This window comes from Sciurus vulgaris, assembly GCF_902686455.1.
Source record: "Sciurus vulgaris genome assembly, chromosome: 10".
Lineage (NCBI taxonomy): Eukaryota > Metazoa > Chordata > Mammalia > Rodentia > Sciuridae > Sciurus > Sciurus vulgaris.
The window spans coordinates 17,382,047-17,394,372 of NC_136470.1; the positions used below are offsets into that span (position 1 = coordinate 17,382,047).

Consider the following 12,326-nt stretch of genomic DNA (forward strand, 5'->3'; position numbering starts at 1 on the left):
GTTGCATGTGCTAATGTGTGTGAGACTCTGTATGTACATTGGTGCAGTAAGATGCACGTTCTGCCATTGTAGAATAAAGGAAGGATTGGGAGGTTGGGAAAAGGAGGGGAAGATTGTTGAGGTGCAGTTTCACCCTCTAAAATCTTGAGATTGATTTCAAAGTTAGAACAGTAAATATACCCCTTTCCTGGCTGCCCAAAAGAAACCTTTGGTTTTGAAGTAAAGATTTTACTTTTACTGAGAACTAGAATTTGCAAACAAGGAGACACAGGGGGGAGAGATTCACCTGGGGTCTTCAAAGCTTGCATAAGTGTCCGGAAGCAGTAGTGGAGTCATTCTAATTCATGATAACCATGAAGAGGATACCAAGCGGACTCCCACTGCAGCAAGGTCTGGGAAGAAGTCTTGATGTAGGAAAGGAAAGCAGAGTTGGGAGATTGTGATTCTTCTGCATGGGAGGTAAGGTGCAGGTGTTTGGCTGGCAGGGAATATTTTACTGTCAGATATTTCCTCACTCTTACGGTTAAAACCATAGTTTAGGGTGGGGATGAGGAAATGACACTTTAGCAAATGGAAATTTGAGAAAATACTACATACGAGAACATAGAAATCCTGCAGAGTGAAGCTGTGCTGGAAATACAGAGCTCAAAGCACCTGCAGGTGTTTTTCTGTTGCTTCTTGTCCCCTCTGTGTTTGTATTTTCTCGCTTGGATTCCACGAAACTGTTGATCCAACTGGCTCCATCTCTAAACTGGGAGTGCCTTGCAAACATTAGTCATGGCTTATTCACCTTCACAAGACCCTAGAGAGCCTCACAAAACCCCCTACCCCTTGTTAGACTGGATAACTTTTAAGAGGAGTGGTAGATTAAGCAACAAACCAGAGTTACAGGATTTAGTTTTCAGAAGACTTGGCTACTAATAGATTTTTGACTACAGATAAGCTACTTGGACCTCTAGGTCTCCATTTCTCCCTGGTAAATGAAAGTTGCCTTAGATGATCTCTATGATTTGATAATTTCCAACTTAGCAATATTATGGAATAGTCTTTTTTCCTGCACAAAGTTGTTACTTAGAATAATAAAATAATGTACTAGAAATTAGTCCACCTAAACACAGTTGCCAGTATATTGTTTTCCTATGATAAAGAGAAATACTTCAATTGCTTTCATTCTATGCAAATTACTTCCTTGAATTAACATTGTTTTTCTAGAACATAGCTACTCATTCTAATTCACTAACATAAACTTTTTAACATATCACCAAATGAACTTTCTAAAGTGTTCAAGCAACTTACACAGAAAAAAAAAAAATTACTTCTAAGAGTTGTTCCAAATAAGTAGGAATTTATCCACTGTATTCACAAACTTTATTAGCTCCTTTCCTTGTGATGTGTTTCTAATAAATATTGAGCACTCGATATTCATATTTGAATTTTGTCTAAGTGTTCTTCAATGTATTCATAAACAATTGAATAATCTATCCAAACATAAATATCATTTGTTTATTAAATTTAAAGGCATAAAAATCATATCCAAGACTTATGTGAGAAGTTCAGCACTTTCAAAAGAGACAAACTTCAATAAGAAGAAAATTCAGTTGGAATTTCCTTAAATTCCAAATAAGAAATATTATGTGTATAAAAAGAATTATGTTTAATACATTTGAACCATTGTCATCCTACAATACCTTTCAAAATGATCCACTGAGATTAACAATGATGAAAAGGTTGAATTTCCTGAATCAAGTTGGCTTAAAGCCAAATACTGAATTTCACTAAAAAATGGTTTGAAAAACTAAAGTTTGCTATTTGTAAGAACAATGTATTGAACACTGGAGTAAGGATCATGAGCTTACTGCTGAAGTCAATTGGTTCGGAAGTTGTAATTGCTGGAACCTAGATCCTCTTCCTTTATATCCTGACCCATCAGGCTGGTAGTGCCGGCCTTGGACAACTGACTACTGAGAGCCTAGGACGGTGGAAATTCGAAGGCCACGGCCTTAACAACAGCAACTTCCCTACAGATCCTGACGAATTTCAGAATCCATCAGCAGCTATTGATTATTCCTGGGGCTTCAGAGGTACTTAATTTATGAGTGAGGATCAGATGTCAGAACACATTTTACTTGCCTCCCAGAGGACTGCAGAGGGTGTTCCAGTCAGAGGGAAATGGACCATCATTAGTGGACGCTCCTGGAAGTCCTCCAGAGGTTTATTGGTACTTTCAGGACCTCCAACCAGTCCTGGACCCTCTTGGTTCCCTTCCTGAGAAGCGATCATCAGCTTGGGGGCCACGGAGGCATCTGCGCTACCCTTCTCACCACCAGAGTTTAAAAAGATGGAAATGTGCTAATTATACCAGATTCGTTTTTCACTGGTGCTGTCGTGGATTAGCCCAAAGAACATTGGGAGGGGAAGTTTTCCTGCTGCTACAGTAGATCTTCTAGTTATTATGTCAGAAAGTCTTAGGAATTTCCTCCTACCTTCTTAGAATTGATAATTAGAGGAAACAAAGAGGACAGAGAAAAAGAGCAAGGGTGTAAATGCCACCCGCGTACTAATAAGTACCAAGCGCCTTCTCCACAAAGTATTCTTTTTCTCCTAAAAGGAATTTCTGAAGACTAGTAGTTTAAGGCCTATGGCGATGAGTGTTTGTTTCTACGTGATTGTACATATGGACATTTATCATTTTAATTATTTTTTAAGCAGGAAGAAAAAGAGAAAAAGTGAGAGCACAAAATTCATATATCCTTGGGGGGGGGGGATCGAGCAGAATTCATTTTCATAGCGAACTCTTTCCCGCCTTGCCTTTCTAAAGCAAAGGGCGTTCCAGTGGCTGGGATTAAGTGACAGATTGTGGGCACTGACTAAAGGCGCGCTTGAGAAAGGGGGGAGCCCATCGTTTGCACACAAAGCCGCGGAGTTCCCATGCCGCAGGCGGCCCTGCCCTGGGGCACCGCAGCGCTCCCAGCTCAGCGACGCGCCAGGAAGCGCCCGCGGCGGCTCTCCGGCAGCCCTGACGCTCTGCTGGTGGCCGGGAGAAGTTAGTCACCCGGAGACCGAACCAAGCTAGCGTCCGAGCTCGGATAGGCTGGGGAATGAGGAGGCAGGAAACCGGGTACCCGGCCCGCTGGGAGGAAGCGAAGGAGCGCGGGGGGCGAGGGGTCGCTTGGGAAGCCGAAAGCCCTGGCTGGTGGATGGTGTGGCACTGTCTGCAAGGCCAGAGCGCACCAGCATGCAAAGGGGAAAAACTTGCAGCAGGAACTTCCTACCCAGGCAAGAAAGGCAAGCAAGAAAGAGGCAGGGAGAGACTTGAAATGTCTCAATAACTTTAAAAACACACCAAAACATCCTTCCAGGAGATGAGGTAAGCCGAGGCTAACCAACCCGGATTGGTTGTGAAATAACAGACCGACCCGGAGTCGCTGTGGCTTTAAATGAGACCAAGTAAATTTTATGTTTTTCTTCCCAAATACTTTCCCCCCATCGCCCTCGCTCCCTCCTTTGTCCCTCCTTCCACTCCTCCAGGTCCCGGTCCCTTCCTCCTTCCTTGTCTCCCTTTCCTCGATCACCCTCCCCCGCCCCTGCTTTTGCCCTCCCTCATCTGATTAGGCGCGGACGGGGAAGGGTGGGAGCGGTGGGGGAAGCTCTCCCTTTAAGAGGCAGCGTGCAGTGACGAATTGTTGAAATTGCCATTGCAGGATGGCATGCCGCTATAAATTCATTGTTCCACCTCCTCGCATCTTCACAGCGCTCGCGCTGCTCTCCGCGCTCTCTACGGCCGACTGGGGATGACGGCGGGCAGGAGGACACCGCAGCCAAAGGGACTCGGACGCGCTACTTCAGCGGCTCTCCTCAGTTTGCCCCCCGCATTTTTGTTTTAATTTTTATGGCTTTTTCCCGTCTCTTTCTTCCCTTTCTCTGGGTTTCAGCAGAGCCGAGGAAACCCACGAAATAAGAAAGGAAGTGGCTCCGGAGCTTGGAACCTCCGCAGCCAGCCAGTCCGGAGCAGCAAGGGGGCGGGAGGCGGCGCGCACCAGTTGCCCGCCTGGTGCGCGATACCTTTTTTACTTTTCTTGGTGCAACGACCTTGGCTACATTTGGGTTTTTCTCCCTTTCCCATATTTGCTGAATCTCCATCACCTGGCTTTTTCTTTTTTTCTTTTTTCTTTCTTTTTCTTTACACCTTCCCCCCCCTTTCCGGAGCACAAATCCAAACATTTTCCAAACCAACAAAGAAAAGTTCGCACGCTGGCATCGCGGCCCGGACAGGCTGGCGCTGCTTCTGGTCCCCCTCCCTCCTACACTTGACTCAACCTTGCAAGCAAGTGTGTGTGTGTGTGTGTGTGTGTGTGTGTGTGTGTGTGTGTGTGTGTCCCCATCCCCCGCCCCGGTAACTTCCCGGCGAATAACAAATACCCATAAAGTCCCCGTCGCGCAGCCCCTCCCCGCGGGCAGCGCACTATGCGGCTCGGGTGGGCGTCCCTGCTGCTGTGCGCGTTCCGCCTGTCCCTGGCCGCGGCCAGCCCCGCTGAGGCACCTGCCCAGGATAAAGCCCGGCAGTCTCCGGTTGCTGCAGCGGCAGCCCAGCCCCGTAAGAGACAGGGGGAGGAGGCGCAGGAGAGGTTCGAGCCTCCGGGCCATCCATCCCCCCTGGCGCCGCAGCGCAGGAGCAGCGGGCTTGTGCAGAACATCGATCAACTCTACTCCGGCGGCGGAAAGGTGGGCTACCTCGTCTACGCGGGCGGCCGAAGATTTTTCCTGGACTTGGAGAGGGATGGTTCGGTGGGCACTGCTGGCTTCGTGCCCGCAGGAGGCGGGCTGAGTGCACCTGGGCGCCACCGGAGCCACTGCTTCTACAGGGGCACGGTGGACGGCAGCCCTCGCTCGCTGGCTGTTTTCGACCTGTGTGGGGGTCTTGACGGCTTCTTCGCGGTTAAGCACGCGCGCTACACCTTAAAGCCGCTACTGCGGGGGCCATTGACCGAGGGAGAGACCGGGCGCGTGTACGGGGATGGGTCAGCACGGGTCCTGCACGTCTACACCCGTGAAGGTTTCAGCTTCGAAGCCCTGCCGCCACGCGCCAGCTGTGAGACCCCCGCGTCCCGGCCAGGCGCCCACCAGCGCCCCCAGCTGCACAGCAGTCCAGGCCGACATGCAGCGCTGGCCTCACAGCTCAGGGACCAGTCAGCTCTCTTGCCTGCAGGGGACCCAGGACCGCAGACCTGGTGGCGGCGGAGACGCCGCTCCATCTCCCGGGCCCGCCAGGTGGAGCTGCTTCTGGTGGCGGATGCGTCCATGGCGCGGATGTATGGCAGGGGCCTGCAGCATTACCTGCTGACCCTGGCCTCCATCGCCAACAGGCTGTACAGCCACGCCAGCATCGAGAACCACATCCGCCTGGTCGTAGTGAAGGTGGTGGTCCTGGGAGACAAGGACAAGAGCCTGGAAGTAAGCAAGAACGCGGCCACCACACTCAAGAACTTTTGCAAATGGCAGCACCAGCACAACCAGCTGGAAGATGACCACGAGGAGCACTACGATGCGGCCATCCTGTTCACCAGGGAGGTAGGTCCAGCTGGGGTGGGTGCACCTGGCGCTGGCATAAGGAGGTAGGTGGAAGGGACAGTCTTGCTGATGACTTTGTTTCCCCTACAAACCATCTGCCACTATAGACTTGCTTAATTGCATCTTGCAGAAAACCCAGGCAGCCTCCAGCTCTGCTCCTGTGTTCAGATTAGCCTCCGCAATCATTCTTGCCTTAGTGACTAGACCTGCTTAGGCAATCAGTAATGCTGGATGTCGTCCAGTCTGAGATAGATTAGCACAGGTTCTCATACTTGGTGAAAGAGCACTAAAATGCTTGAGAAACTGTTCATAGTTTAATGGGAAGAGGGGAAAGCAAGATTTCCTTTGGAATCATCAATCTTTTGCTTTCCAGTGAAAGCAAACAAATAACTTTGTCTAACCTAATAGAAAGGGCTTGTTAGTTCATCCGGATAGTTCATCTGATGCTCTTCCTTTGTAAATGTCCCTACTTGAGCTCCTGCTGCAACACAAGGGAAGGGAAGACTTTCCGAAGGACCCCTTTTCCAATCTGGTTTCCTAGTGGAGTTCTTACAGGTCTACCTTACAGTCTCAGTTCCTGGGAAGGAAGAAATGTGGGAGGGTCAGGAGAACACAGAAGCCCAATCAGCTGACAGGACAAACTTGTGAGGTTGCTTAACAAGTTCTTGCTTAGTAGACCAGTGAATCACAAGCACTGTCCTTGCCAACTCAGCGGCCAAGGAAGGGTCACATCCAATTCACAGGTTTGGGTTTTGGAAGAATGTTTCTGAAGCTCCAGTGCACAAGATCTAGGCAAAAAGTCAAGACCTGAGCAAGGAGTATTTTCCCAGGATTTTAAGGAAGACCTTTACAGGAAAGAAATGGATCTTTATAAGGCCAGAGGTTCAGGGAAGAACACAATCTCTGTTTATGTAGTCATTAGACCACCACGTTAGTGCGACATTAACAAAAAGTCTGGATTGAATTGGGGCCTGGGTTGCTCATAGTTCTGAGCCTCAGTTTTCACAGTTCTGCTTTGATTGGCAGATTTCTGGATTCTCAAATGCCTGTTAAGAATCAACGTTTAAAACTCATTCTTGAAGTGTTTGAGACTCATCCCAGAATAGATGAAGGATTACAATCTTTGAAGTATTATCTAAAATCGAGAGATGGAACAAACTGAAAGGATAAGAAATTAAATGATGCATGAGACTTCAGAATCATGACTTCACTACCTGATTTTTCTCTTTTTACTGAGGCACCCATGGTATGAAGGAAAGTGTTGATAAATTTGGAGTGGTACATGTGGTTCATGGAGTGGACATAATGTAAACCACATGTAAACAAAGACACTGGAGGGCAGCATTTTAGGGAGAACCAGGCAGAGCTCCCGTGTGGTGCACAATGGAAAATCTTTCTCCTCATTAAGTGATATTCTGGAATCCATCCTTTAATTCCTCTGCACAACATTAGTCTTTGAAATGGTAGAACATTCATTTTGTAGCCCGCCCTATGAAGTTCTCCTGTAAAACTATCCCTTTCTTATTTAGTTTCCAAGTCCATTTTTTTTTTTTTTTCATAAGTAACTTTCCATGTCTGGGTTTCCTTGCTTTGCTACATCACAAGAGCCTGCCAAGCAGGAAGCTTTGGAGAGTTTATGGAAGGAGGCTCCCTAAAGAAAAAGGAAAAAAAAAAAAAAAACCTTTTGTAGGCAGACTGCTCTGAAGAGTAGGTCATTTTAATAATTCATCTCTAATACTAAAATATATTCTAGAATTCTAACATAAATCAAAATTGATAAAAGACCCATCACTCCTTGCCCTCTGACCCATAATTTTCTTAATTGTTTCCCAGACTAAAAGAAACGAGGCAGTGATTGTATATGATGTCTATCTATTGTTTTTTCTGGATTTGTTTTTTTGCTTGGGTGGTTAAACAGTTCTTATTTTCCAAACCATGAAACTTAATCAGAATATTTTAAATGGATGAGAGCAAGGAAGAAATAAACTGATGATCTATCTGCATTTTAATCAGTATGATAATAACATACTGTTTTCAAACTGATCTACACATGGGAAATATTTGACATGGGTCCTCCCTGGCCTCCTTGCCAAGCAGCAGCATACTTTAAGGAAAGGAAATCTCATTTAGTTTCCAGTTGGCCTTCTAGTGTACACATCTGACTTCATAAAAACCACAGTTGAAAAGCCAAATTAGTACAAGGTATTAGAATATATGCAGCTAAATTCAAAGAGTACTATTAGGTGACCGAGACAAGTATTTCAAGACTTCTATGCAGCATTCACTTGAGAGTACTCCAAATGCAGTTTATTTTTGCCTTATTCTCTAGAAAGAGAAAAACAAAAAGGCTGGAGGAGAGGTGATCTGGAAGTATCTATCTCATGGAAATCAGTTGTCTTAAGGCTTTAAGAATATCTTTCTCACCTAGTTCTATTTCAATGAGAAATGCCCAGAGTCGGCACCAGAATTCTACTTTTACAACTCTGTTTTGAATGTAAGAAGTGCGTCGCTTAGCAGCCAGATGCCAAGCCATCAAATCCATGTTTTGATAGGCTCTGAGTCCTGTTCAAATTTTGTCTCCAGATGTCTTCTCCTAAATTACTTGTTTTTCAGGCATGAAGCAAATGTGTGAGGATATGTTTTCCACTGTGTTTACTAGCCGCGGCCACCTTGAATGTTGTGTCTGGAAGGCAGCAGAATAGTGGCCATAATTTATCTATCGAACTAACACATTGCTCTCAGGTCTATACCCTGGCGTTTCAGTACAGTTCTAATTAGAGAAACTTAGCACCCCTCAATTTTCTGGCACAGAAGCCCTTTTCATTGTGGAATGGCACTTATGCTGGATTTCACACCACTTGTGCCATCAAATGGTAGAAATCGGACCCCCCCAGTCTTTATTTTTCCAAGAATCTTTCCTGTTCCTGACTTCCTCTTTTATTAAAAAAAAAAAAAAAAAATTCTTTAAAGACAAACTCTCAAACCCACTTTGTAGACCATTCACTCTCTTTTAAAAACAAAAGTCTCTCCAGTTGATGACAAAATTGAAAATTGTTTAACATCCCCTTCACCCTTGCATATCACCAACGAAAGCTTTATCCTGCTGTGGGTTGAAAGCATGGGATCGAAACTGAGTGTCTAAATTTGAATTCAAATCCATTTAAAGAAAAAAAAGGAGCCCTTATCAATGCATCATAGCCTACAGGTAAATTTTAACTAATAAAAGGCTAAATAACCCTGAAATGGGAAGACTAGTAGCAGATTAAGCAGCTCTAATTAGTATTATTAATATATGAGAAGTGTTCTGAAGACTCTAAGTTCGTCTATTAGAGACAATACCCCACCACACACAGAACCTATTGCCTTTCTGTGTCTCACATTGGGTACGAGCCTGTGTGCACCTGCCATGTGTGACACACTCACTAGACGGTGGTAGGTAGTAAGATGGAATTTACCTGGTCCCTGCACCGGGCTTATCACCAGCAGAGAGGATGCAGATATGTGCAGAGATCAGTCTAGTGTCAGGAAAACTGATAAATGCAGTACTGAGCCGTAAGCAAAGCCTATGAGAGGAAGAGGGAGGGGACTGTGAATTCTGCCAGAGGATTTTTATACAGGTCTTTTTGTACAAGTAGAATTCAAGTGGTCCTCAAGAGATGGATAGACTTGATTTGGATTCAACCACCTGTGATTAAGCACTTTATATGTACTACTCAGGGGTGTAAACCACACGATCATTAATCCTTTCAGCCGTCTACAACCAGTTTCATTCTTCTAGTTTGACAGATAAGAACACTCGTGTACAGAGAAACAGATAATTTTAGAGCAACAGCTGACAAATGGCAGAGAAAGAAGAGAGTGCTCTCTAAACTAAAAATATAATCACTAATTTATTCAAACATTCAATATGTTCCTCCTAGGCAGGGATTTAGAGATTTAAAAAGTGGCCACTTTCCCCAGAATCTATTCCAGGAAACAGAGAAGTGGATAATTTGGGTGGAGCATGATGACTTTTATGAAAGATGTGGTTGTAGGGTATCAGGGAAGTGTATGAGGTTGCCAATCACAACCCAGTTCAGTTCAGATTTGAAGAAAAGATAGGCGTTAGCCAGACCCATAAGGAGGATGTAGGCATTAAGAATACAACAGACGTTCATTCCTGTGGCCTACGGGTGTCCTGATAACTTTGCAAAATGCAAGGAGTCAGCTATGATAGGATAGGGAATGTGAGGGTGGAAAGGTAAGAGATGACCTGGAGAAGATAGTAACAACAAGGTTACAGATAAAGAAGAAACTGTCTACTACATTATCCATCTTCTTGGGATATCATAAAATGCCATAGAATGGGTGGCTTTAACAACGGAAATGTATTTTCTCTCAGTTTGGGAAGCTGGAAAGTTTAAGATCAAAGTTCTAGGTTTGTTTGGGGGTGAGGCCTCTTTTCCTGGCTTGTCCATGTTTTTGCTATGTGCTCAGATGGCCTTTCCTCTGTGAGTTCATTGAGGACACAGAAAGGTTTGAAAAAGATTGAGCTGTGGTGTCACTTAAACTGAAGAAGCTCACAGTAGTCTAAACTAAAGTAATGGCATTAGGAATGGAGGGGCACAGGTCCAGTTGAGAAGTGTTTAAAAGTTAGATGTGGATAAATGATTCTTTTCCTCTCTGATCAGGGACCCATCCTTATGACCTCATTTAACCTGATTTACCTTCTTATAGGCCCAATCTTCAAATCCAGTGGCATTGGGGTTTAGGAATTCAATTTAGGAATTTAGGGAGGACACAGTTCAGTCAGTCCACAGCACCACGGCAAGCAGTCTACGTTATAAATTAAATGCAGTGGGAATCAAAGGAATGAATATTAGTGGGAAAACAGCAATGATCAGAGGTGTGTTCTAGAATGAAAGTAGCTGGACTGGATCTAGTTGAAGCTAGGCTATCTCAGTAATCTAAACTGAAGAAACTCATGATGATCTAAACTTAAATAATGGCATTAGGAACTGAGCAGCACAGGTTCAGTTGAGAAATGTTAAAAAGTTAAATGTGGATAAATGACTCTTTTCCAGCAGCAAGACTATTTTGGTCTAAGGTTTGGGGACCAAAATATTCATAAGATATGCAGAAAATAGTGAACAGGACAGAGCAGGAAGTGTCAGCAAAGGAAAGCAGGAGAGTTGGGTTACATTGTGCAAGGGTTTGAATGCCAGGCCAAGGTCAATGGCGAGGGGTGGAGGAATTTTGAAAGATTTGTGCTCTAAGAAAGAAACTGATCACGGTGCAGAATTAGAAAAGTTACTGAGACACAGGACCAGTTAAAAGTCTCAGGTGATAGTCCAAGCAGGAAGGAATAATGGGAAGAATAAGAAATAGAGAGCAACTTTAGTGACTGACAGTAGATGTGGCAAGACAGAGAAAGACAAAGGCAAGTTAATGACATTATCAGGTTTCTTATCCATCACTTGTTTTCTTGTTTTCTGGAATATCCTTTGCAGTACAATTTGAATATTCAGTTGCCCTCTAAAATGACTGAGTTTTACCAGTCATACCCTCGGTATGAAGACCCTGTTGCTTTTTATTTACTATAAAAATTTTTTAGAAGTGCAGATGTCAGTGTTCAAGATAACATCAAGAATAACGTACTGATTTAACAATGCCATGAAATAAGTTCAGGAATTGAAATGTTTGGCTGCAGGTGTAAATTTGAGCCTCATACTGCTCCAGTGAGACTTTGGGCACTGCTGCCCCCTGAGCTTTAATTTCTTCTCTATAAATTGGAGAACACCTTGTCCAATTTCCTGATGTTAGTGATGAAGGGACTTTGTCTCAAAATCAGTAAACTATTTACATATTACTTCTTTTCTCCTATTTATTGTTTTTAAATATGCATGACAGTAGGGTGTATTTTGACATATTATGCTTATATGGGATGCAAACCATTGAAATTTTGATCCCATTCTTGTGGTTGAACATGATGTGGAGTTACCCTAGTCATGTATTCATATATGAGCATATGAAAATTATGTCTGATTCATTCTATTATCTTTCCCATCCCCCTCCCTTCCCTTCATTCCCACATACTTCTTACTGATAGAGGTAGAATGAGAAAAGCATCTGCTTTCCATGCACCATCTCTATCAGCTTTGCTCTCATTCTCCAGAATGACTCTTCCAAGCATCTCCTCCCTTCGATCTCAAGTGTGCTTTCTTTTACCCTTCCTTCCCCATATTTATCAGAGAACGTGTCCTATCTAGGAACTCTGGATCCAGACAATCTTTCCAGCTTTCTTAGCTAGTCCACCCCCAAAATCCTGAAATCCAGTCATAGAAAACTTCTCATCCTTCCCCAAACAGAGCCTGCCTTTTACCACCCATGTTGTATCCACAAGTCCTTCCTTGTTAGACTACCTTTCTTCCAGACTACAGAACCAGCAAAGGTGTCTCCAGTTCTTTGGAACCTTTACTGATTCTCTCAAGGAGGGTTCACTTCCTCTCCTGTACTCCTGCAACGGTCTATTCATCTTAGCACAGCTTGCTTTCCCTTTGACATATCTGGTTTGCTCACTGAATTATGATGTTTCTTAAGGATCAGGATTAGATCTTCTTTCACTTGTTCATTATAGTATCAGCACTTAAAACAGTGGCTAGCAGACTGTAGGCATGTAATAATTGTTTTAGGAATAAAAGTGCCTGGATTCCTTAGCTCCTAATATACGTGGGCTCTGCATATTTGGCATCACCCAGTTGTACCCAGAGGTGTGGTTA

At 44.3% G+C, this 12,326-nt stretch overlaps 1 protein-coding gene across 4 annotated transcripts in view; it reads left to right on the plus strand.

Moving 5' to 3' along the window:
- The first annotated feature begins 2,925 nt into the window (after positions 1-2,925).
- ADAMTS5 (ADAM metallopeptidase with thrombospondin type 1 motif 5) overlaps positions 2,926-12,326 on the plus strand; it is a 49,818-nt gene continuing 40,417 nt past the window's right edge. The window contains exons 1-2 of one of the 4 annotated variants that reach the window (XM_079156435.1): positions 2,926-3,367; positions 3,702-5,568. In XM_079156435.1, coding sequence (XP_079012561.1) covers positions 4,465-5,568 — 1,104 coding nt within the window. In that variant the 5' untranslated portion in view covers positions 2,926-3,367; positions 3,702-4,464. Of the gene's footprint in view, positions 3,368-3,427; positions 3,448-3,521; positions 5,569-12,326 lie in introns of those variants that run through there. The other 3 variants (XM_079156432.1, XM_079156434.1, XM_079156433.1) reach the window with 3 other exon arrangements.